This window comes from Oreochromis niloticus, linkage group LG4 (assembly GCF_001858045.2).
Source record: "Oreochromis niloticus isolate F11D_XX linkage group LG4, O_niloticus_UMD_NMBU, whole genome shotgun sequence".
NCBI lineage: Eukaryota > Metazoa > Chordata > Actinopteri > Cichliformes > Cichlidae > Oreochromis > Oreochromis niloticus.
Window position 1 is genome coordinate 9010213 of NC_031969.2, and position 26676 is coordinate 9036888.

Below are 26676 nucleotides of genomic sequence, written 5' to 3' on the forward strand. Positions count from 1 at the left end.
AATGTAATGACTTTTCACCTTTTTATGGAGCATTACATGCTAGACTATCATTTGCCTCTGAAAGGTTCATGCAGGTTGGTGGTCCCAGCCAAGAAAAGTGTTACACATAAATAACTTAATTACGCTTTTGTTTTTGCATGGATTAAACAAATGAGAGTCAGGCTGTTGCTGTTTCCTGATTTGTGCCAAGCCAAACTCATGGGCTGTATATATAACATGTAAGATAAAATCACTGTATGACAGAAATCAACCTTCTCAAGCTTTCTGACATTTTTTTAAACACAGCAATAATACTGAGAGGTAATTCACACAGTAATAAGGCCAGTCAGTTTTTCAATGAAATATGAATTTTAGAGGATAGGGGACCATGTTTAGTGTAGGAGAAACGTAGGCAGTAAGGCTCTCACAGGAATGTTGTGATCTTTGCGTCCTTTGTGTGAGGAGGCAACGTGGGCCAGGTACTGGATGACCTTCTTCGTGTTCTCTGTCTTGCCAGCGCCTGATTCACCTCTGAAAAGAAAGAGTAAAGACAAATACACATGAATAGAGTGAGAAAATGTGAGCCAATACATGCCAAGGGAGAGAAACAAACAGGTTTTGTTTCTGACCTGAATTACAAGGTTTCTCTTGTGAAGCATAGCCACATAACAGGAAATATTATGTATGAGTTGTCCACAGTTTACCGAGGTACAGAAAAAACAACCCTAAAACCCTAACCAAGATAACTTTCACTCATCATTATTGTGGTTAAGAATGATTGGATGAACTCCAAGGACACAATTAATAGAATCAAAAAAGAAAACAGAGAGAGTGATTAAACATCAGGCTATTTGTTGTTTTTGTAAAAATCAATCCATTTGTTTGTCAGTCTGTTTCGCTAGAGAACCCTGTGGTTTGGAGAGCCAGTCTCCAAAGTTTCCAGACCCCGCTTTTGGGCTGTCCTTAATGATAGCTGTGTTCAGGCACGTCCATCCGCAACTCCCACAGTCGGGTCCTGGAGCCCAGAAAACCAGGGCCAGCAGTGAAAAGAAGCCAGTGACACTACATCCATCTACATACCAGTGGCTTTAGTCTAACTCACTATTAGCTGTGCACTGCAGTTTTAGCTGCAACACTAGAACTGCACGGGCGAGTCCTCGAGTGCAGTGTACGAACATAGGAATATAGGTCAAACAGGTACTCATCCAAGTGTGGTTTGATGTCTTCATTGTTTTACTATGAAGACACGAATCCTCTTTGAATACGTCTCTCAGAAATCATTCATTGGTTTTCTCGTATATTCTCTCTTTCGCCAAGCATGTGGTTTAAAGGACCTTTGACTTTGGGAACTATTTTTATGTCTAGCCTCTCATTTTCTCACAGATCTCAGTGCTAGAGAGTCGAACTAGGTTCTGAAAACTTAAATGAGAGATTCTTCAAGGTCTCAGTCTTCCTGGATATTCCCTCTCCTGTCCTATGATATGTACCATATGGACATTTTGTAACACAGTGGCTTTTGAATTGGCGCTACCTAAAGATGAATCCAATTAAAAGAACATTTCTGTGGCTTGTTTTCATGCAGTTAGACCCTACTTTTACAGTCAACTCCAGTGACTGGAAAACATCTTACATAGTTAATGCATGGTTTCTTGCCACATTTGACCATTTATAAAACACTATGCATCATTACATACCAGACGCTGACTGCTCACACAAGAACTGGATCTCCAAATGTTATTCTAAACTATGCACTATATAATTCTGTGCTATGCACTGTTATGCTTAATGGCATGGTGGCCTTTTAACTGGATCAAAGTGATCTATATTACAACAGAACTGCATAAATGTAGGTCACAAGCAACCTTTTTCATCTGTGTTTCTTCAGGAGTAATTTTCCTTAGAGGTGGATGGGAAGGAGACGTTTCTCTAAACTGGCTGACCATCTAAACTGTGGGGCTAAACTCTTAAAAGGGTGCCTTTTCACCAACAGGGGGTGCAGTTTTCCGAATTTAGGGCATATTATGCAACTGCTTCTCATCTGTTCATTGGCAGCATCAAACCCCAAGAAAGACAGTGGCACTTAATTACCCTCTGCCAAAGAAGATGAAGGCCGGCCACCAAACCACACTCATAACTCCCTTGGTATTGGGTAGAGCCGCTGTAAAAGCCCAGCATCCGCAAAAAGCTATTTGAAACTAACTTTTAAATAGAACATGGCAGGATAAAGGGAGCTGGCCAAATGACTCAGGACGAGAGGAACATGAAAAGACGTGGAAAAAAAAATACTAGAAATAATCCTCGTAAAGTACTCATAACTGTAAAAGATACTTATATTTAAAGGCATTTCAAGGACAAGCAGTCTTTATATAATGTAACTCTATTAAGGTGAAGCGATATAATGCTTGCCTTGAGACAGTTTCATTTTCCAGTCCATCAAGCTGGTTGATCTCTAGAACCACCTTTAAGACCAGTTCAACCACCTGCCCTAACAAAGAAATTAGGACACAAGTAGAACAGGGAAGTTAAGAGTTGGAGTACTCACGTGCAAAGAATTGATTGGTCCTCACGATCTGTTCAGAGAAAACAGAAAAAGAAAGCATCTCTTTATACTGCCACTTCTTTAGTCATTCATTTTGACTTACAGAGATAGCATTCAATGGCTGAGCTGTCACATAAAATGGAACATAACAGTTTAATAGTTTTCACCAGGCTAATACTGGAGCTATGCTGACTGCAAGTACATACACGTACATAAACACAGCTTGTATTTTCCTGAGAATTTCCTGAGAATAACAGGACACACATACTGCTCTGTGAACACTGAAGTTTATAAAGGCAGCAGGGAACTGACATGCTTATCATCAAACAGAAACTCTGGGCTAATTTAAAGACTTAAAAATATGTTTGAAGACACAACAGGTTTGGTAATATGGCAGGTTTAATCTTCCAAATGACCAGGCGGCAAATCCAGACTTTTAAAATATGATCTTGCGAAGAGATTTTAAATTTTTAAGAGATGTTAACTAACACTAACAATTAACCCTATAATGTCCTTTGTATAATATTTGATACATGAGTTTCTGAGACTCTATCTCATCAACATGATCAATACTTGCCATAATTTCAAAATGCTATGGACAAAACTCTTTGCCTAAAATTAACATTGTTGTTAACAAAAAGTTGCCAAAAATGCCCAATGTATCAAATGTGATACAAAAAATATATAATAAATATAAAATTAAAATATATCAGACACAAAATGATATAGCAAATAAAAATGTGGATTTTGTTATAAGGGTTAATAAAAATCTCAGTTCCAAAAATCTGAATTTTTAGGCTATTTTGTGATGGGTTGGGTCTTACAGGGTTAATCATATTTTTTCAGATATTTTTTCAATTTTCTGACATTTAAGTCATAACCTAACCCTAAACCTAGGCAATGAGTATATGTTATTTTTATATTCATTAAATTGTTCTCCCAAGTCTTGACAAATTTAGAAGAAAAAAATGACGTTTTTGCCTTTCTCCAAAATACAATTTTTAAAACAATTGAATTTACTGTGAACCTTTCATAGTGTCAAAAACTAAAATGGTTTAGTGAACTACAGAAGCTGAATCTATTTAAACTCAAAACTGATGTAAGTTGTATTATTTTTAGCCATTTCACCTAGTTTAAATAATTACTTTATGTATCTAATGTATGTAATGCATCTACTTCAAACATTTATCAGTTTCATAACATACTACACTTTCTATGAATCTTCCCTGAGGTTTTCTGAGCTACAGACACCTGGTTTGGTGAAACGGAGGCCTTCGTGACTACAGGCCAAGAAGCATACTTCATTTCAAGAGACTGAGAACAAGAAATGATGAGAAAAGAACTTTAAAAACAACAGTCATCTCTGAAGAAACAAACGATTTGCAGTAAAAAATTATTTTTCTCGTTCTAAAATGATAGCAAACTATAATTTTTCCTGACACTTATTTAGAGCCTCAAGTACAACTTCAAATATACAAAGATCACTCACCATTCCATTTACTAGTTCATACGACAGCATCCACTTAATAAAAACCATGCCTTCTAAGTAGCTGTTTACTGTGACTAATACCTGCAGTCATAACCTAAAACTAAACCTAAAACCATCTGCTTGTGTACCATGTGAAGAATGAAGCCTGACATCATCGCTTTGCCCTTTAGGAGACAGAAAACACAGAAGAAATGACCTCATCACATGTGCCTATGACAAAGGCCGGGGGTAAAAATGTGCACTGAGCCGAGGAGCAGCTGCAGCATACAGGGTGGATGCCTTACTGGTAACAAAATATCTATAACACACATTTAATGATGACACGGGGACAAAGCATGTTATTTTATTCTTATTTTTTGTTTTGACATATGACTTGATCAAGGAAGCATCTGATTAAATAATGGTTTTAAAAGTGAAACTGAAAGGAACGTATCACACAACTAAAAATCAGTGCTGGGGAAACGGCAGCAGGTTTATTGTTAGACATCACAGAGGGTCTGTTTTGCTGTGGCTACATTAGATGCTTGCAGGTAAAGTCCTGTTTTTCTCACATGTTAAAAGTACTCTTGTTGAGTGCTTCTTCTTTTATGTGTGAATAAAGCTGGTTCACAAAAACATGGCGATTAACTAAAAGCTCTAATGGATAATTACAGTGGTCTCTCTAAAAGCCATCCACTCCGCAGAGATGAGGGTTCAGCTTAAAGGACTTGGCACAGAAATTTACTCACACCTTGTTGACATGGCTCAGTTTTCACAGGTGGCTCAAACAGTCTTTAAGGTGTTATATTTCCCTAGAGAAATGTCCTTTTGTTGTGTACTAAAGCGGAAACTTCCTTTAAGTGACAAAAAGCAGGTGACAAATGAGTTTGTCTGAGTGTGTTCATGTGAAAACATTAAAAGGGGATTCTCTTCTCTTTCCACCGAAAATCAGCTTTGTTTGATTTAAAAAAAATCACGGATGTAAATGTAGGGCAGATAAGATGCAACACAAACATTCAAGCCTAATGTATGCAGATATAACTGGTATCATCTCGCCTGACAATCAGACTGCCTTTAAACTCGGGTCAAAGTTTGATTACTCATCCTGCCTGTGTTTTATAGTCTGAGACCTGATGCTCATCAGATTTACCCAATATTGGTTTAAACAGGCCCAAAAGTCCCATCGGACACTCATGCAGCAGCACGTAACCCCTCATGAAAATTCAAACCAAACACATGCTGACTACACAGCTTCTGAGCAACATCAGGTGTTTACAGGTTTAAACAGGGGAGGCGCATGACCTCATGTTTCTGAAATTGACACCTGATGGCAATTTGAACAGAACAAGCCCAAAATATTCAGCGCGATTTTGTATTTTTATGTTTAAATGATGCATACAGTACAACTGTGATGAGCCCAAATGGCAGTTTATGACCTAAACACCGGGTGCCGGGTTAGTTCCCAGAAACATAAGTTCTGGTACACAGAAATTATGTTTTGTCCCTCTGGCAGCAGCTTGTCAGTAGTCAGTAGTAATACAATCAGACCCACATATTTAAGATATTGCTGTATGTGTCTGCTAACGTTAAAAAAAGAAAAAGAATAAGGCAACCTCTGCACCTGTCAACTGATGTGATCCAACACAAAAAGGCAGACAGGATTTTTTTCTGCACTGTGTCTTTATAAGGTAACAGATGGGGCTGATGGAAGTGGTGTTTAGATGTGTGAGTGTGTTTGTGGACAAGCGACATATACACAAGCTATCAGTTCTGTTCGATGGAAAGGGAATAAAAAAACGAATCTTGTTTGTACAGGAAAAAAAAGGGATTGGCAAACACACACAAACACACACAACCTTGGACTTCCACTAGAGTTGCAGTCACTTCATTCTCTGCTTATCAGACATCTCTCTACCCATCACACCTTTGATGCTCTCCTCTGATTTTTATCCAGCCATGTATTTTTCACTCGACATCCTACACCTTTCAGCTTTTCCACTGATTGACAATCATTCCTTTAATCTAGTGTCCTCTTTCTGATTTCTTTCCTCTGTGAGGCCACACAAAATAAAGGTAACACTAACTTCACCTGCCAGAGGGGAGCTTGTTCATGTTCAAGCACACAGTGATCCATCAAGTAGAGAGTATGCAACAATATGTCTGCTGCATTAATGTTGGTATAACAATATGGCTACTCAGTGACACTAGATACATTTTATGTGTATCACCATTATTATTCACTTTTAGTGTCAGTTCTGTTTATTAGCCATCTCCCACAGGCCACTGTTTTCCTCTCAAGAAACCAGCAAAACTGGATTTAGAAAACTTTTAAAACAATATTTATTCGGTCTGAATTTTTGATAACAGTTAGAAATTGTTAAGATGAACCTGGATTGAGCTTAAGGAGCTGTTTTTGTTGTTTGGATGTGTGTAGGTTTTAGGGCGCACCGTCAAAATCTAAAAATGTGTGACCCCAGGAACAACAGCTGTGGGACTGCTGCAGCTAATGGGGATCTTAATAAACTAAACTAAACTGCTCACCTTGTCCAACTAATCTGATAAGTGCCTAGACTCCTGGAAGTCTAACGAGTGATAAAGTCTTGCATGTGGCAAGGCTGGTGTGTTGACAATTTTATCTATATTTCCATTGTGTATCCACCTCTAGTGCAGAATCAAACTACAAATGGAGAATGTCCCTCTTTAAAGTAAAACGTGTGCCTCAATGCTGCAACCAGCACATTTCAAAAGGTGAATTTGAAGTTGAACATTCTGTGTTTTCCCAGTTTCACTTCTGCTCAGAAAGTAGTCTGCAGTCAAGTTGGTGTTTTCCATGCAAACTACAGGCTACGATGTGTCAATGACCAAAGCAATCACAAGGAGGTTTCCACTGAAGCACTGTATACTGCTTTGCAACCAATTTTCACCTTCTGACTGCCAGCAACCATTCTCCAACCAGGTGAGGAAGTATGCCTTGTAACCTAGCAACTGGTAGATGCCAGATATACGCTGACTGGTCTCTAGGCCTGTGTGAGTTGGGGCTGCACTGAGTGTTAAGACTGCATGTAGAAAACTGTTAGAAAGATTATGTGCATACTTTTCAGTAGTCTATTTGTTATAACGTATGTACATTGTTTTACTGTAAATGAAATTTCTGCACTTTTGTTACATTTTTGTTGTGGTCTTTTGTAAAAATCACCTGAAACAGTTTACTGTGACCTGTGCTATCTGAATGAATTAGTGGGTGCATTCACCCTGCCTTTGCTGCCACCTTGGCCTTCTTGGCAGCTCCTGCTTCCTAAATCACCACAGCAACCAACGGCAGGGTCATATTTACCCAGGATGCCATGCTGGCTAGGCGTAGGTGGACCAGTCAAACTGAACATGCGCTTCCTTTCCAGTAGCTCATTACTGTCTCACTAAATCTTCACCCCCTTTGTGCTTCATTTTCTCTCGGTTGCTCTCATTTCCCCTTTTACCCCCCACGAATGCGGCAAAGCCAGATTACTCACACCACAAAAGAGGGGGAACTTGCTGGAGACAAAATCACTTTTTCACAGTAACAGATGTTTTTCGTTTAAACACCTCATCAACTTAGCTTTAGTTGCTTTAGTTATTTCCTCCACCACAACTCAAAGGTCATTAGTTGATGTTAATGTGAGTCGGAAATAAAATAGGCTGTTCATTCAGTCAAGGTAAATAACGAGTCAAAAAAAGCAGATTTTAATCAGTATCACTACAATGACGTATGGTAGTTTACTGAGAGGTGGAACGCTTCAATACCAAGGTAGAAAGAAGAAAGCTAGAAAAACAAATACCTGACCGCACTATAAAAAATGTATTTGTTGTTTTCACGCATACAATGAAAGATTTCTTAGACTATTTTGCACTCCAGTCAATTTAAATATGTCCACAGTGCAAATTGAGGACGTACAATGCTGGCACTTGTATGCATGAATGTCGCTTAACGTTCCTGTCTTGCACAGTAGGGTTTCCCTTTGCTGCTAATAATTTATCCCCCATGAGGATTAAACAAACCCTCATTCCACACATTCCAAAGCTTTGCCCCCCTTTCCCGCCGTCTCCACAAAAGCCTCAGTCATTATCATAACCCCCCTATTATCAACCTTATTTAACCTTATGCAGCCTTAGCGCTCCTCTCCTGGATCAAGTTTTCAGTTCAGTTTTTAAACTGTGAAATATTTTTTTGACCCCACGTTACTTTGGTTAAAAGGAGGCCCAAAGATTAAAAGAGTCAAATATGGTCCATCTTTTGTTCTCAAAGCTCCATGACAGCACTGCCTGGAACACATAAAACATTATATAACCTTAAAAAAAACCCTTGCAGTCATCACCTAAAATGATGACTTGTAGTTAGAATGAAAAGATAAACAATGAGACTTTCATTTAAAGCTGTGAGTGAAATGGGTTTTCTTAAAATACTGGGCAGCCATGAGCAATACTCCGAGGGTAGAAGAAAATTTCTCATTTAAACTCCAATCTTCTCACCACAGCCACCAATAACACTCCACATCCCAAGCTGAAACCAGACCTTAGTGTACAAAAACATTCTTAGTGCAAGAATCATAATTGTGCCCATTTATTGTCAATGGTCCTCAGCATTGTGGCTTCAGTCCAATGCAGCTCAAGTCTAAATCAACATAATGTGCTTACAACTGCTGCAAGCTGATGTTTTAAGTTTATGCACATGAATCAGACAGCTATCAAACACTGCACACTTGTGTTCATTGTCAATAATCCAATACTTGCGGTCATCACGTTGACAAAACAGGAAAAGTTGGCATCTCTTTGCACTCAATGCTTTCACACGCATTTTGACACAAATCACAACTTTCTGATTACGAATAAAAAGCAACGGAAAGAGTATTAAAACAGGGGGTCTTTGCAACTGGATGTAACACATTTTTTCCACCCTGAAGCGCAAGCTCCCACAATTTGCTTCATAAAAGAAGTCGTAAAACGCAACTGCACACAGTGAAAATCATAGCACCATGGCAACCACTTCACACACATTAGAAATCCTGAGTGACGGCCAGTGAGCTGCTCTCTCATAAACTGTTATATGTTGTGGGGATTACTCATGCACACTTGCACATGCTCACAACAGATATGAAGGTAATATAAAAATGGAGCTCTGATTACTCATAAAGGAGCAGAGAGAAAATCCAGAGCTACTTGAAACAAAAGAAAGGCTCTGGCTGTGTGTGTGTGCGCGCATGTGTGTGTGTGTGTGTGTGTGTGTGTGTGTGTGAGAGAGAGCGCTCATTCACATTCCCAGACAGTGGAAGTAGCAAACAGTCACTGTGATCTGGGGAGTGTCTGTGGGTACCTGCAGTGTGTAACTGTCACTTGGAAGCTTCCTAACGATTATGAGAAGCACACTTAACACAGTTAAGTAGATGATTAAGGAAGAGTAATATGTAATGTGCCACATCCTCATACAGCAACTTTGATAAAACAGACACATTTAGACATTATATATTATCTAAAAGGCAGTTAAGGAAGTAAAAACACTCACTTAACACAATCTCTGGTGTGGAATGGAGTAAAGAAGAAAAAAGAAAGAAAAAAAACACACTAGTCCACAAAGTCAAGCCAAGAAAACACATGAAATCATCAGGGTTACGTTATCACATATTCCCTCTAAACGTGTGTTCTGACAGAAAGTGAAGTGAATGTTCGTTTTGAGCCAAAAAGAGCGCTGAACCTTTTTGAAGTCTGCGTGGATTGATCCAAGACAACCAATAAACCAAATGTACAGATGTTAGCTGTAAAGTAGCTAGAGACAGACAACAGTGTGTGTTTGTGTGAAGGAGAACTGGACAGTTTTCGGGGCACTTTAGACTCTGGCTTATCTCAAATTATAAGGTCATTTCTATCCTAACTCCTTTTATTTCTGTATACATGTCAAGCATTTAATGTAAAATTTAATGTTTTAATGATTATTGATTTGAATGTTTAGCGCAGAAGTTTTCACCTCACCTTTGTGCATATGTTTGTGCAAAACTTTAGAGCACAGAACAAGAACACAGGAAGTAAAAACAAGATTTAATCACGACTTCCTCAAGATTTCAAGGAATTATAAGAATTTCTTCACTAAATAACAGTAAAGTGAGGTTACTCACTTTACTGTTAGAACTGTTCAACTGCTTGTTAATATAAATATCTAATCAACCAAACAACTCAATGTATTTAGGCATAAATATATGGTTAACACATCTTGTTAAAGTTCAAATCCAGCATGGTGAAGGGACTTTGACTGTGGCGTGGTTGTTGGAGCCGGATGGCCTGGCCTGAGTACTTGAGAAACTGCTGACCTACTGAGATTTTTCCACTCAACCATTTCTAGGGTTTCTAGAGAAAACACCTCGTTTTTGCCAGAAGTCAGAGGAGAATGTCCAGACTGCTTTGAATTGATAAGAAGGCAACAGTAACTCAAACATTCACTGGTTACAACCAAGGTAAAAGCAGAGCATCTCTGAATACACTTTGAGCTTTGGAGCAAATGGGCCACAGCAGCAGAAGACCACACTAGGTGCTGCTCCTGTCAGCTAATAACAAGAAACCGAGGCTATAATTCAAGAGGCTCACCAAAAGTGGACTATAGAAGGTTGGAAAAACATTCCCTGGTATGATGCAACATTCAGATGGTAGGGTCAGAATTTGGCAACAACATGAAAGCGTCAATCCATCCTGCCTTGTATCAACTGTTTAGGCTGGTGGTAGCTATAATGGTGTTGGGGATATTTTCCTGGCACACTTTCAACCCCTTAGTATCAACTGAGCATTGTTTAGACTCACAAATCTATCCGAGTATTGCTGCTTACTATGTTCATCCCTTTATGACTACATTGTCATAAAGGGATGGTTGATGCAGTGTATCCGTGTGACGGCTGCTTCAAACAGGATAACACAACACATCATGTCACCAAGCTCAAAGCACAACAAACTGGTTTGTTAAACACGAGACTGAGTTCACTGCACTCAAATGACTGACAAAACTGCAGCAACTGTGATGCTACCATGTCATGGAACAAAATTTCAGAGGAATGATTCCTCTGAATTCTGACATATTCCTATTTCACAAGAAAATAAGGCAGTACTAGTACCCATTACAATAAGTACAATAAGTAGTACTAGTATGCAGTACAAGCAAGATATACCTAACAAAGTGTCCGTTGAGTGTGTATTGACAGTATTGTTTACTGGATGGGTATAGAGCAGAGTAAGCTGCAGTGAATGGATGGTGGTTTAACAACATCCCACTAACGATGTTAAGACATTGATGTAGTAAAATTGTGAGCTCTGTTACTATTTGGCATAAAACCAAATTGTTAACAGGCACTGAAAAGCTTTATGACTCTCAGCTAAGGACAAAAAGTGCAACATTTAAAGACATTCCAGCTTATATTTGAGCTACTGCCGTGTTCGTTTCTTTCCATATGGCCATTTGTAACTGCTGAGTGACTAAACAGCTCAAGTGCATTTCTCAATGTAATGCTGTTGAATCAGCTGCCAGTTAGGCATTCACAAGAACAGAAGGGCAGAAAGCCCCACCGAGATGCCAGGCCCTTTGCAAGTACCAGTCAGTGTGAGTGTGTGTGTGTGTGTGTGTGTGTGTGTGTGTGTGTGTGTGTGTCCTGGAATTTGATTGCTCCTGGTTTCCCTTGATTCCAGCACTGGGGCCTCTTGGGTGTGGAACAGGCGTTGTTTTTAGCAGGCTGGTGGTGCAACAGAGGTGGCATTAAAGGGAAATGAGGCCTGCTTTCCTACTCAGAAACTGATGTGCTCCATCATCAACCAAACATAATAATAAAACCCTTCTCCATGCCAGGAAAAACAATTTAAAATGTGCCAGTGAGACGCATCATTTTCACACCATCAACAAATGAACAAAGGGGTGGAGACTATACTAGATCCCATTGACAGTCACAGGACATTCCCCTGTGCATCTGGCATAAGCGAATACTTCCCATGAGAGGGAAGAGAGTAGTAAGAAAGAGGAGGGTGTGGTGAGACGCGACCAGATAGCAGAATGAAGAGGAGGAAACTGAGATAGCAGGCAGACAGAAAGAAAAACAGTACTGAAACGGGAGCTTTCCAGCTTTAAATACTGACTCGCTTGCAAACGAAATCCTAAGGATGTTTCTGTGTCACTCGTGGGATAGTGATGACAGTTGGCAGCTGAGATCACAGACAGAAATAGATTGTCTCCACCCTCTTGGAAATAACACCAGTGTGTGAGGGACCACCTGGCAGTGGCAGAGGAGGTGTTTTTATCATCATTTACACCTTCAGCTTCCTTTTCTGGAGCATGTTAGGCTTTCCTCTCTCTCTCTCTCTCCATATCTTTCTTTCTCACATACATTTTAAACCACAAAGATCTATGTTTATTTTTTATAAAATGCTAAATCTGACCCTTTCTTCCATTACCTTTGGCATTTTTCCCTTATTAGACAGACATATAGTAAAGAGTGTAAGGACACAATGGGAAAGAGTGGAGTATGTAACTACGTTTGTGTGGCACGTGGCTTAACTACTTTGGGATACCGGCTGATAAGAAGTGTTTTAACTGTCTTTGGCATGAAAGGGGGAATTTGGATTTTCACAACAGCCACAGGTTTAAGATGAGACAGAGCTGCAGCTAACAATTATACCGCTTTTCAAACACACTACTGGAAAAGGAAGGACTTCTGAAATTCTACATCCCTTTGTAAACAAGATTCTTGGGAATAATACCCACTTAAGCTAATCTCATAGAAAGCCTTTTTCATGGCAATATAAAATCTATCCGTCCACCTCAGCTTATCCAGTTCCAGGTTACTGGAGCCTATCCCAGCTGTCATGTGGCAGGAGGCAGGGTACACCTTGTATTATTCACCAGTCTATCTAACAGAGACACACTCACATTCACACCTGCTGCCAATTTAGAACTGCCAGTTCACCTAACATCCATGCCTTATGACTGTGGGAGGAAGTCGGAGAACTCCACAACGAAAGGCTCCGAGCAGCAGATTCAAACCGAGGATCTTCTTGCTGTAAGGCTAACCACTGCACCAATATATCAACCTATAAAATATACACTATTATTATTTATTAGATTACCTAGCAGGCATATTAAGACTGATATATCTAAAGCATTTTAGACTGTATCGACAGACAGTATCAGTGTGCGCTCATACTAAGAGCCAAGAAAACCTTAACCCCAAAAACATTTGTAACACTGCATGGCTGTCTGTGAAAAAATGGTTAGAGGAAGTCTGAGAAAGTATTGCATATGACTGGAATGTAGAGATTTCTGCATGTCAAATTAATATTCTCGGCCCCACGTCCCGTCGGCTTGGGTTCGACATGTAGAGCCTGTGTTATTCTGTCTGAGCTGTACTCCACAGAGAGTAGGCTTTTGGAGTCTTTCCTATGTTGAGTCCCACAAAGCACATTTTTCAAATGCTTCAGATGCAGGGGTGAAATGAGTCTAGAAGAGAAAATGAGGGGTATCGAGATAGAGAGATAGAGAGAATGTGAGAGAGAAAGGAGTTTACACCCAGTTCCCACATGTTTCTCATGAAGAGGTGCTGGAGTGGTGTGGAGCACATCTGTGGGCGATCTGATGATCTTCTATCGTGTATGATCTAAATTTGGCATCAGCTTTGAAGAGTAACCATTCAGATTATTAAATAAATAACAGCGCTGTCCAAGCAGACCATGACGAACGAGGAACAGCAGTTTACAGATCAACATCCTTTTGTAATGGTATCGAAACATAAACAGGATGAACACATCTGTAAATTGAACCTTTAACCAAATTGAGTTGAAATGAAGCACTGCCTCTCAGCATCCATGGACACAGCTAATCCTGTGCTTACATGAATTCACCTAAATATGTTTTGGAGAATGATTGCAACCATAGTATGTGTTGATGCATGCTCAATCATTCAGGTAAGTAAATCCCAAAAAGTTGATCCTGTTCATCTGGATGTAGACTTTTCAGTGGGAGAAACTCATCCAACTGACTTCTTCAGAATCAATTTTTTGGGGCATAGTATGTCTATGAAACATCAATTACCTGCCCATTGGTGAATGGAGTCTGCATGCTGAAGCCTTTGCTTTGGTATTTTGGCTGCTGCCATGATGGTTTTGGAAACAGGACGGGCCATGTTAAGTTTAGTGGGTGGAGTGCTAAGTAACAACCTGTTAGGATAATAAAGTTTCACTTAACCAAAACTAGTCACCTCTCAACCAGGCTTAAGGTTGTAGGGCCATAATAATACATAAAAATTTGAAAAGGATAAATTATTTTCAAAATTATCCCTTGTTCAGTTACTATATTTATATAGCGCTTTACTAGTCCCTAAGGACCCCAAAGCGCTTTACATATCCAGTCATCCACCCATTCATACACTGGTGATGGCAAGCTACGTTGTAGCCACAGCCACCCTGGGGCGCACTGACAGAGGCGAGGCTGCCAGACACTGGCGCCACCAGGCCCTCTGACCACCACCAGTAGGCAATGGGTGAAGTGTCTTGCCCAAAGACACAACGACCGAGACTGTCCAAGCCGGGGATCGAACCGGCAACCTTCCGATTACAAGGCGAACTCCCAACTCTTGAGCCACGATCACCCCTATGACTATGACAAGAGAAATGAGTAAACATGCTATTTTCATGAGTCTGGTCAGTTTAACATATGAGCCGTTCCATCTCAAATCAACACGGGCCTTCTGCTCGACCATCTTCAATTTACAAAATGAATCAGAATCTGTAATTTGGGAAAAATACATCAAAAAATGTTTCAGTACTGGCTAAAACTAAAAACTAAAACAACAGTAGATAGCTTAATTGGAATAAAAATCTAAAAGATCTTTAACTATAACTGAGAAAATCAGTTTGTTTGTCATTCATTTCATTTCATTTTTATTTATACTTTAAATGTATTTATACTTAAATAATTTTTTTAATGAATGTGTGGTCAAATATGATACTTTGTTGAACTGCTTAAATTTGTATTCCATACTTTAAGTAGCCAATACTTGAGATTTATATCCTGACTCATTTTGACGGTAAGAAAGGCCAGTGAAAATTTCATGCTTTTGGAGATATTCATATTCAAACATTGCCTGAAAATTCCATTTTGGAAAAAATGGTCCAAGTGGGTTGACAAAAGAAAACACAACACATTAACACTACATCCATACACATGGGATACTACATGGAGTAGAGAGACATAGCAATGCTGAGACTTAATCTACTTTTTTGGTTCAGTGAACACAGTGGCCATACCAGACAAAGTACTAGCGCTGTCAAATAGCAGAAACACACAGTCATGTTCCCATTTCCAACAATAGCAAATGAGGGTGGGGTTCAGTCTCCTCTTCTGATATGCTCAGTCACTATTTAGATCATCATACATTCACTAAAACAAGATTATTGCTGTTCTAGTGCAGAGTACAAATGAGAAACCTGCGATTTCTCTGAAGTCCAAAGGTAATGTTTTTTTTAGTGGACCAACCTGCCTGTTTACTATTAAAACCTCTATTGCATAGTAGGGAACATAATATAAAATAACTAAGATGTTTTAAACCTTTCTTCTTCTTCTGTGTAGCATCAGGGACAACACCCTCATGATCATCATGGCTACCCACTGTCAAAAATCCCTCAAAATACTATCCAGATTATCCCTTTAATGCAAGACAAATTTGCAAGACACTGGACGCACTGAGCTGCATAACTATAGATGTGACATACACACAGGTTTGTTTTCCCCAACAGAGCTTAAGTGCTGCATAACAGTTTGCCTACAGTAAGCATAAAATTAGCCTCGTCCTGTTGGGTGTTGCCTTTACACCAAATGAAAGGGGAGAGAATGCAGTTGTGGAAGATATGGCAGAAAGTATTTGGCAATGTAATCGATTGCAGATGGCAGCCGTCGGGGGGGCTTGTTTGGTCCACAGTGGTTCTTTGTGATGGCTAGGCCTGCCATAATCCAACAGGACAAGGCGGTTTTCACGTGTTTGCGTGTGTGTTTATGCTGGTACCTCTGATATCATAGCGCTAAGCTCTGCAGCCCCACAGGAATTCCAGACACACAGGGGGGAGCAGGGATTCAGTCATAGGGAGGAAAATGTATCAGTGTGATGATGAGTGACTCTGATAAAACGAGTGAAAGAACATGTTTAAAAAAATACAATAAATCTGAAAATGTAACAAGGTTAAGCAAAAATCTAGTGGGTGTAACTAATATAAGTCAAACTTAATAGACTCTTCACCCTCCTGCCCTCTGGGAGGCGCTACAGGAGCCTCCGGACTAAGACCACCAGGTACCGGAACAGCTTCTTCCCCACAGCTGTCAGACTCCTGAACTCTGCCTCCTGACATCTGACCCACGTTAAACTCATGGACTGAACATACACACACCCACAACCACTAGCACTTTACCACTACTGTATAGTTCTGTGTAGATAATCATTCTGTACATACGATAATTCTTAATCCCACAACTGTTTATAACTTACATAGTTCACATTCTGTATAACTGTATATCTCATATTTCTGTATAGTTTTTATTTCATATTTATATCCTGTTCATAGCCTGTACATAGCTTGTACTCACTACAGCCTGTACATACTTATAGTTATAGAATATTCATAACATACTTCACACTGTGTACATTATAACATACCATAATAGACCCATTTCTGTAATATACTTACATATCTATATTATTGCTAATTTATATTGTAATATATCTATATCACGACTAAAGCACTTTCTGGATGGATGCAAACTGCATTTCGTTGTCCTGTACCTGTGACATGTGCAATGACAATAAAGTTGAATTCTATTCTAATTCTATTCTATTAATGTTGTGCAACAGCAACAAGTAGAAGTGGAGTAAATTCTCAAAAAAGAAATTATGAGAGTAAATGCTAACTCAAAAATGGAAAAAGTGATTTGCAGCCTTGTACTGTAGCTACACTGCTGTGCACATATTTACTTTACAGATCAGTAAATATGCACATGTAATCAGTTGTTCATTAAACCCAGTGACAGAGCGGATGGAGCAGTCAGCTGCTTTTCTCTCTTGCCTTCAGAGGGTTATGAGTTTATGTCAGAGAGAGAGCAGTGACGGCAGGTAATCGTATCTGTACTGCTGAGGCTTCTGGCATCAGCGCTATGCTTCTCTGATGACAACACTATCGAAGAACGAGGGGAATATATGACAGTGACTCCACCTTAAATCATCACCTCACCTCTCTTTTCAAACATTGGCACCGTGTTCGGGCTGAGAGTGTTAGCTACACATAGTAGGCTAATGCCTATCTCACGTAGATAGTTATACATTTGGGGCTTGAAATAAATACAGAGCTATAAAAACTAGAGATGCCTAGGTAGGCCAAAAACAGGACTTTCACCCAGACCGAGGTAGTAATTGTGTCAATGTTTTCCAGATGCTCTTTGGTTATGTTTAGTCAGCAAATCTATTTGGTTAGGTTTAGGAAAAGATTATCAAACCCAAGAGGTTTTGGTATCCCCAAAAGGAAATCCACAAAACTGTAATAAAAAATATTTGAACCATTTTAAGTAGGGATCCATTTACTCAGGCATATGATGCATCTACATTCCTGCCAAATAAAGGCTAAAAAGCTCAAAAAATATCCTTTTAGAAAAGTGACACTATGGCATTGGGCAATAAAACACAATCCACAATTTCACTGAACATGTACAATGACAATAAAGGGCTATTCTATTCTAAATCAGTGTGATAAAGTCAAATCAGTGAACTAAGCAGAAATAATACATTTATTCTTCTTAACATACACAGTTAAGGAATTTTTACATTTCTACCAACACTCTGAAGTCCATTAACTTGTAGTTAAAAAACAGAAGCCATGTCGGATACCAAGGACACAAAGATGACTGACAGAGAACAGCTCTCCGGACCTTGTCCCTCTCCAGGTTAGGTAGGAGAAAAGTCTAAGTGTTTACACATGGAGAGGACTGTAACCATAAATCAGAAATGATGTATGACCCCCAAACAGAAAAATGATTTTATCCTCCACGAACTCCGCAGCTGCCTGTCATTAAAGACTCATCCCCTCACATATATTTGTGTGTGTGTGCGCATGTATGAGTCGGAGTATATTTGCAGTACACTCATCCAAGTATGCTGTTTGAACAAGCTTCACCCTTTCCCTGGAAGTTATAGCTTCAGTATGTTCAGAGTACAGACATTCATTTAGACTGTCTGTACCCCCCCCCTCAACCACACACACACACACACACACACACACACACACACATATACACACACACACACACACACACACACACACACACACACACACACACACACACACACCTGTCTTGTCAGTCAGATCTTGGGTGTGCCCCTCACCAGCCTGCCACTCGAGCCCTCACTGCCCCAACAAGTGGCCCCATTTCCCAGGGAAGAACTCTGTACTCCAGGCCTCCCTGCCTGCACCCACACACACAGGGCCCTGGTCCCAGCCCCCTTCAGACTGCACAAAGCCCCCATTGTGAGGCACAATGCTAACCACCCCCTCTGCCTTTCCCCTGTACCCTCTACTCCGTTTCCCCCATAAACTCTGTCGCTTCTGCCCCTTCTTCCTTTTTGCCCATCTCCATCACTGTCTCCTTTTCAATCTTTGCCGTCTTTCCTCTTCCCTCGTAGTTATTCCTCCTTAAACTTTGCTACCCATCCTGCTGATCGTGTCTGTTGGGCTCTGCCATCTTTTATTCTTGCGCAACCCTTTCCAAGTATCCCCTTCAAAATTAAAGTCTCTATTTCCCCCCCCCCAACTCTTTCAGCACAGCCCACCTCCTTCACATCTCTGTGTTCCAAGACATTTTCCACTTCTGTGACTGTTTTGTTACCTCTGAATCTTCCTTCTCTGCTTTGCTGGAGAGATATTTCATATATAGGTGTATCTGTAACTCTGGGGAGGAAGAGAAACTAAACATATACCACGACAGCACTTTTTCCAATATCTGCAGACCTGTTTTTAACAACACTACATGTGCTTTGGATACACATTTCAAAACAACAAGTAAAACACACTGGGGCGATAAGGTTAAGACATTATCAAAAAATCTCCTCACACAGCAGGAGATGGTTCTCATCCTCTGTGTTCTCATTAATTGGACAAACTGATTAGACTTTTTCCAGCGTTGTTGTAACATCAGCACAAATCAGTGCAATATAACATCACACAGATGTACTGTACAGGGAAGATGGCAGATTAAAAACCTAATTAATGTCTACTATGACTTCAAACATTTGTGTTCTCACTTGCACCTCTGCTGGGAAATGACTAGGCAAGTTCAGGGCTGCAGTGGATGTGTATACATCGCAGTGCAGCTATATTTAGATGTCCCACAGTTTGTCTTACAGAGCTTAAAACCAATACAGCTGCAGCTGTGCCTCATCAAGTAAAGGCAAAATTCCTCCTAAAAAGGTTAAATAAAGGGTAATGCACCTAAATGGCATATTTAATTAAGAACATTTATGTGCAGTTTTAATTGACAGATATGATATAAGTAAAGTATAAGTATAATAGCTATGAACTGAAAATAGGAGGATGTCAGCAACCAATAGTGAAAAAAGCTAAATATGTCTCCTCTTCCTCCCCCAGTTATCTAAACAACATTGTGATGGAGACATTTCCAGTCTATCTGACTCTTTGTCACCTGGTTTTAATATTTAAAATATTTAAAATTTGGATGAAATAACCTATACCAAGGGAAAAGCACTGCATTCTTTAGTGAGGGACTTGTAGTTCTCATGTTTAAGAAAAAGTTTTGTGATTGCATTACTTTAATTTCTGAGGTTGCATTCAATCTATAAAGGCTCACCTCCCATTCAAATCACAATGGGTTGTGTGTGTATTTACACCTGACATTAACAGTAGATTTTCCTTATACTGACAGATGCTGATCACACTGACATCAGGATGAGTATACAGAACAAATATGGAATGAGATCTACAATACCTAAGCAAAGAAAATATCTTTACAGTAGGAGACAGTAGGTTTGCTTTTCTTTTTTAAGTTATTTCTAAACAGGTTGTGTCTACAGTGCCATCTGTGTTCTCAGATGTGCTGGATCTCTACCATGTGATGGAGATCAGCATAAAAATAATCTCACTGTAAAAGAAATCTCACTGTAAAATCTGCTTTTCAAATTTGTTGATGTGGGGCTGAAAACCAGGCTGTGTTGCATACAGAAAAAAGAAAGACTCATAAATGGATGCACTCATATTGCTCTTTTTGCTATTTTTTGACAAGCAAACTACTCCTATGAAGTGCAGTCAGTATATGTGACTCTATCTGTGGCATTCACTTACCAGCCCTGTAAGTGAGTCGAGTGGCAGTAACACGACTGTATTATACAGTTCCAACCTGAGTGTGAGGCGCGCTCTTCTCATAGAGTGAAGCAGCAGTAAGAAACAGACAACTAACTCATAAAAGGATAAAAAATATGCATGAAAACTGCCGAACACAAAACACAAATGCATACTTGCAATATTTACAGACAAATCTGTCATGAACTGAGCCTTGTGGCCTGAGCAGTTGAGAGGTGAAATAAGAGAAAACTGAGACACGGTGTTGTCAATTAAACAGAGGTCTAACCATGGTAACCCTGGCTACATCCTGACACGGAGAAGGGATGAAAATGTGGACATTCCCCACACTTGTTCTCCTGTGTTTCCTAATCAAAGCCTGAGACAGAAGGAACAAAGAAAAGTGCGCTGCCACAGAGTTTCCAGCAGAGCTGCGGTTTGTATTTTTCATGTTAAGTGAAAGGCGACCAAAATGCTTTCAAGGACTTGGGGAATTTTTCCTCTTCAGTGTCTTCAGAGCCAAAACATTCTGGTTGAAAGGAAGAAAGGGACTGAACAAACTAGTAAGTGAAACAGTAAAGGGGTAGAAATAAGAGAGGCCAGCTGCTCTACTTGCTGAGAGGAGAAAGAAATCAGTAGGAGATCCCAAATAGTTTGAGATGGAGCTACAAAAGACATCCTGAACAAGACTGCAGAAATATTAAACAGGCTGAAGTAGATTCATACAGAAGCAGACAGCTAAATAGTGCCACTCAGAGTGACACCTCTATTCAAGATCCCAGGGGTAGCTTATTTTAGTTGCATATACAGATACAACATCGGTATCCACGGTGATCTACCTCTGCTCACAGGAGCCCAGCAGTGGGCAACAGGCTGCTTGGACAACTATGAGAACTTGACAGTGACTCAGCTCATATAATTTAACACAGTGAGGTATGGAGAGCTGGAGCAGCGATGACCTCATTCCACTGCCTGGTTTGTCCTGCCTGTTGTGAGGGGTCCGAAAGAATGAACAGAGAGAAAGGGGGTCAGAGAGAAGAATGATGGCACCAGAGAGGTGTCCTATATCGAGACAAACACATTCTGAAGGCACAATAGGCCGGTAAGAGTGTGTGTGTGTGTGTGTGTGTATTTGAAGTTTGAAAACCACATTGAAGAAAATATACAAAGACAGGACCTATATAATTAAGGTGCAACATTAACCTCATGTTATATCAATTTGGTTTCCCAGAAATTTGGGATCTAACTCTACACGAGCCACCTTAAAAGTTCCAAAACCAAACTTTAAAAATCAGATCCAAGGTCAATTTAGGCCTGAAATGTTTCAGCAACAACCATGTGGTAAAGCTGGCAGAGAATTCACAACTTGACTCAGAGGAAGTTAGTTAAAGACCCATTTGGAAGTACTTCTGATTTGATTTAGTTTATTTAGTATGTGTAAGTACTTTGATCCATTAAAAGACATGTTTCTGTTGAAACAAATGTACCTCTACAAGCAGATATATCTCTCAATATACTGGTTGGGCCTCTTCACATGGTCTAAACTTGGGCGATTTTCTTATTTTTTAAATAACTGAATGTGACTTTTAGCCAGTTATGACTTCCCTGGAGTGGTGAGAGTCGCTGAGAGCAGAGACAGAGAACAGCCTGAGGCCATGACAGGAAGCCTTCAGCACATCAGTCAGACACACAAACCCTGAAGCTTTACAGCTGCAGCAGGTCCACCAGACAGTTATAGCCATTTTCCACTCATACCTACTCGACTTCAGACGTTTTCCATTACAATCCAGCACCACCTACTGCGTGTGGTGTTTTTATAGCGATCGTGCCGAAAGTCCCATGATGTCATTTGTATGTGGCATGTGACACGAATGCCATGGTATGGTGATGGTATACCTTCTGCTTTGTCTATGGATGTAGGTCAAACTCAGGGACCACAGCATTGATTTTTTGTGTAGTCATTTCCCTCGTTGCCAGGTTTTAAATTTTAATTTTATTTTGTGGAGGTGACGCTCTCATCACTCATTGAGTGAAGCCACATCAGCTCAGATCACTTGGAGCCCTGGCCAAATAGGTACTAAAAAACAAGTAACAGATACCAGGTATTACCACCTAATGAAAAACCCTAAAAACTGAGTCGAGCCTTGCTAACTTACCCTGAGCAAGTACTAGTGAAGAAAGGCCTCTTACTGTCACATAAAGCTGAAATAGGTACAAATAAACACGCTATTTAAAGAATCAAATCCCTCAGATGTGAAAGAAGACTCAAGAGAAACAACAGGGAGACATGAACACTGTTGTTCCAGTGACTGCGATGGCTCAGAGCAGACAGGCTAAAGCTGTCTAAACACTGATAAACTCTAATAAAGGTTCTGCTTATCACAGCAGTCCTTCTACATCAGAAATTCAAAAACAATTAGTTGGTATTCAAACTGGGTCATGGCCTTGTGTCTTGTGGGTCTTTATATTGTAATCATGCTCACATGATGACATTTTTAGAATTACAAACAGGAGACTAGTGTGGGCTTCAATAAAAGACCATCAAAACAAGTTGTGCAACTCTTTTCCAATAATGCATGCTCTATTAACCTTTTCCTGCTGTCTATCCTTTAGCAGGCCGGGTGGATTTTGATGGGCTACAGCTACACGGTAAGTTCAAGTATGCAACAGCTGTAGCTCAAGACATGAACCAACTATGCAGTGTATTTGTAGGATGAAAACCAATCTGTGCTGCAGGTCCAGTTAATGACAGCCTGAAGATTGATATTTTTAAAACCTGCTTTCTCACTTTGCCTCCTTCTGTGTTTGCCTTGTCTTTCTGTATCTCCTTTACTTTTGCTATAAATCCCTTTGTCACAGGGCATCAGGTCTACCAGGCGAGCCTCTCGCTACACACGTTATTAGGAGCTTAGGGGCTTCACTCTCGCAACTCACAGCACATTACGCTCATCTGAAACACAGAAAGAGACTACTGTCCCTTTCTGTTGAAACAAAGCAATGATATACTAAACCTTTTAGCTGACCTGGCTTAAATTTCCAAAACAATCGTGTTTTTCAAACTGAACAAAAAGGAGAGGATCTCAGAACTACGGTGTTTCTATAAAAAACTAAATCAGTATCTGAAAATCCAAAGTAAGAAGTTTTGGCTCCACAAATCTAAACTTTTTAAAGACATAGTGCAGACTTAAATGTGCTTATGTGCTGCATACTAAATGATACAACTGTACTATGATGTCAATACTGAAATTATGAAAATAAATTATGATGAGATTTTTAGCTCAACTCTTTGGGACTACATTACATCATATATCAAACATATACAGGAGCTTACGCTATTTTTGCTTGGTGCCCTGTGCTTTGATTATGGCTCAGTGGTTCTGTGATTTCAGTGGAAGCTGAAGCACCACATTGTTTCCTTTCAAACCTGCATGTGGTTCTGCAGTATTGCAGATGGTACGATGGTTCATCATAAGAGTGAGACAGAGGAACAAGCCTTGGCTTTTGGCATTACCAAGGCTGGAGTTAGAAAGTTGAAATGCTATGGCTCTCAGCTACCAACCTCTTGGGGGCTGAAAATACCATTTTATGTCCCCCTCCTAATGTGAGACATCCAATCTAAGGCTCTCCTAAAAATGCCACCACTATAAAGTAAACTTCTGTCTTCATTTCAGCTTGGAAAAAATGCTGCAGTGGTTTAAAAGGCAAATCAGTTCATGGTTTGGAGAAATAATTACGTAGAGAGCCAAAAACATTACATAAGCAGACCTCTGGCCAATATTTCTGAGAACAAGCTAAGAATGAACAATGCAACTTAAAACTTTAATGTAAAACTCTTTGCCTGGTGTTTAAAGGATAAAGATTGTGTTGAACAGCCTTGCATTACCCTGCAATTACCAATTAACCGCATGACCCCAGGCATATACCTGGAAAACCTGCCACATAGTTAATCTGCTACTTGACCCCTTCAGTGATAACAGACCACCTCACTGACCTTGTGACCTTCCACATACATTACACAACTATATTCACACACTAATCTCCAACACTATGCAGGCAAACCCAGCTTCCATTATACCTGTTTACCAGTAACTTAAGTTCCCTGTAAATGTGTTTATCTCGCTTATTAAACTTTTATATACTGTAGTTGTCAAGTAATCACAGCAAAGTACTTTATAAATGTGAGGTAGAGGTCCATTCCCAGAGAGCAGATGTGTAACATACCTTGAAGCATGCAGCGGTATGCTGATTCAGAGATGGCATAAATGTGCGGAGGCATCTCATGCCTCTTCTTCCCTCTGTACATCTCAATGATGTTCTCTGAATAGATGGGCAGGTTCTTGTAGGGGTTGATGACCACGCAGAAAAGGCCAGAGTATGTCTGTATTTAAAGATATAAAACAAACAAACGTGGAGGTTAATATCAAAGAGTTCTCTAAGAACTAAAAGAACATATGATTAGGTCTTTTGTGGATGTTTCTCAAGTTTGCTCACAATGATCAAATAAAGGCTCAATGGAACCATAAGTGGATACAAACAGGATGTGTAAAACATTAAGGTCTTTTAGATTAAAAGGAGCATGTACATTTCTGGTTTTATAAATCATCTAGCCTGCCTTTTATCAGTGCAGGAAGACTTGTCATTACCCACTTTTTGGTAGCTTACATCATCATAGCTGGCATGCAAGACAGTGATAGACGCAGAGCAGAGCAGATCTGAGGGAATGCTGATAAATGAAACACTGAGCAGACACTTGTCTGTGTGAAATACCCAGAGAGCCTTTTTAATCCAAAACAGCACTGCATTAATATGAATAATAAGTTTATGGAACATTATAAAGACTCATGTTAGCGCAAACAGTGTGCACTACAAATGTTTAGCCTACTTTCTTGCGGTGTTGCATTTGGCTATGTCATTAGCTTGACAATCTCTCCCCAGAGAGTGTGTTCGGTACGAAGGCTTCTGAGCTATGCTGTAGGCTGAATCGACCAGAGAGCAAGGCAGACGGCGTGAGGGGCCCTGGTGGGGCAGTGGCTCTCGCTCATTCTGCAGATGCTATAGGGGCTTCACATTTCCCCTATGGATGACACAGAGAAAAGGCTGCTTCACGGTAGTATGACCTTCACTGACATGCTAGGCTTATTCCAGGAGCCTACACAAATCTCCATTGTATTTAAGAATATAAAGTACATCTATAGTTACTGAACCTTAAGAAAGTCGTAATAACGCATACATTGAGTTATGCCTCTTTCAGTGAGTTAATACCTCATACATACATAAAAAATAGAGCCAGACGTTGAACAAAAGATAGATGGATATTATAAATCTGTGAGGCTGAGATGGCTGAACACCCTGGGCACCAGAGTCGGGCACCTCTCTGCTGGCTACTTGGAGTTACAGATATGTTTGTGTACTGTGTTACTTAACACTACTTACAAAAACATGAACATATTTCCAGAGGTGCATATCTCCACCAATGATAAAAATTCACTTGAGACCATGCCTGAATTAAGCTCATGGGTTCCAGAAGGATATCAGGATCTGGATGAGTCTGTTCCATTTTCTTGAGAACATCAGAACAATCCTCATTTCATTTTTATTTCAACTTGATGTGGTTTTGTGAAAAATATTACACAAAATGCCCAATCATGCCCTCTCTTACAGAATTGAAGATCCAGATCCAATCTGGATCCATTCCAACGTTAATAACTTCTATTTTGGGCCCAACTTCACTTATGGTAAAATTTTCAAGCAAACCTGCCAGTTGCCTTTTGACTAATCCTGCAAAAAAATAGACAACAAACCAATCACATAACCTCTCGGGCAGAGGAGAAAAACAAAAGTCCGGAAATAGAAATCTGATCTATGAAACGTTTTGTAATGAAACTGAAATAATTTTGACGACCAGGTTCCTCTTTTGACTGTCAATATGACAAATCCAGTTCAGAAATAAATTAATTTAAAAGGCACATGCTCCATGAACTGTTGTCCATAATAAGAGCCTTTGTTTTGAAAAGCCGTAAATATTTAAAAAGCTATTTATTCTATCGCTTCCTCAGCCATTAATATAGTACAACTAGTAAACAAAGCTACAATATTTAGAAAAGCAATCTCCTTCTGAGATCTTTTTGTATCAAAGCATCACACATCATGACACCTGCTTCATTATTAACGCTGCACCTAAGGCTGAGTACAGCACTGGGACTTCTACCTGAGTGACTCAGCAGACGATCACAAAGGGGCCCCGGAGAGCACACAGCGTACTGTAGCTGTTACGTAACAGCTCAGTCAGGGGCCTAAGTCAGCACTGAGC

General features: G+C 39.9%; 1 protein-coding gene across 5 annotated transcripts in view; it reads right to left on the reverse strand.

The window, feature by feature from the left end:
- LOC100690099 (myosin-10) overlaps positions 1-26676 on the reverse strand; it is a 60788-nt gene that overhangs the window by 27171 nt on the left and 6941 nt on the right. For all 5 annotated transcript variants that reach the window (XM_025906767.1, XM_025906765.1, XM_025906766.1 and 2 more), the window contains 3 exons: positions 24588-24744; positions 2522-2549; positions 408-510 (listed from right to left, as the gene is read on the reverse strand). In XM_025906767.1, the coding sequence (XP_025762552.1) occupies positions 408-510; positions 2522-2549; positions 24588-24744 (288 nt within the window). The remainder of the gene's footprint in view (positions 1-407; positions 511-2521; positions 2550-24587; positions 24745-26676) is intronic.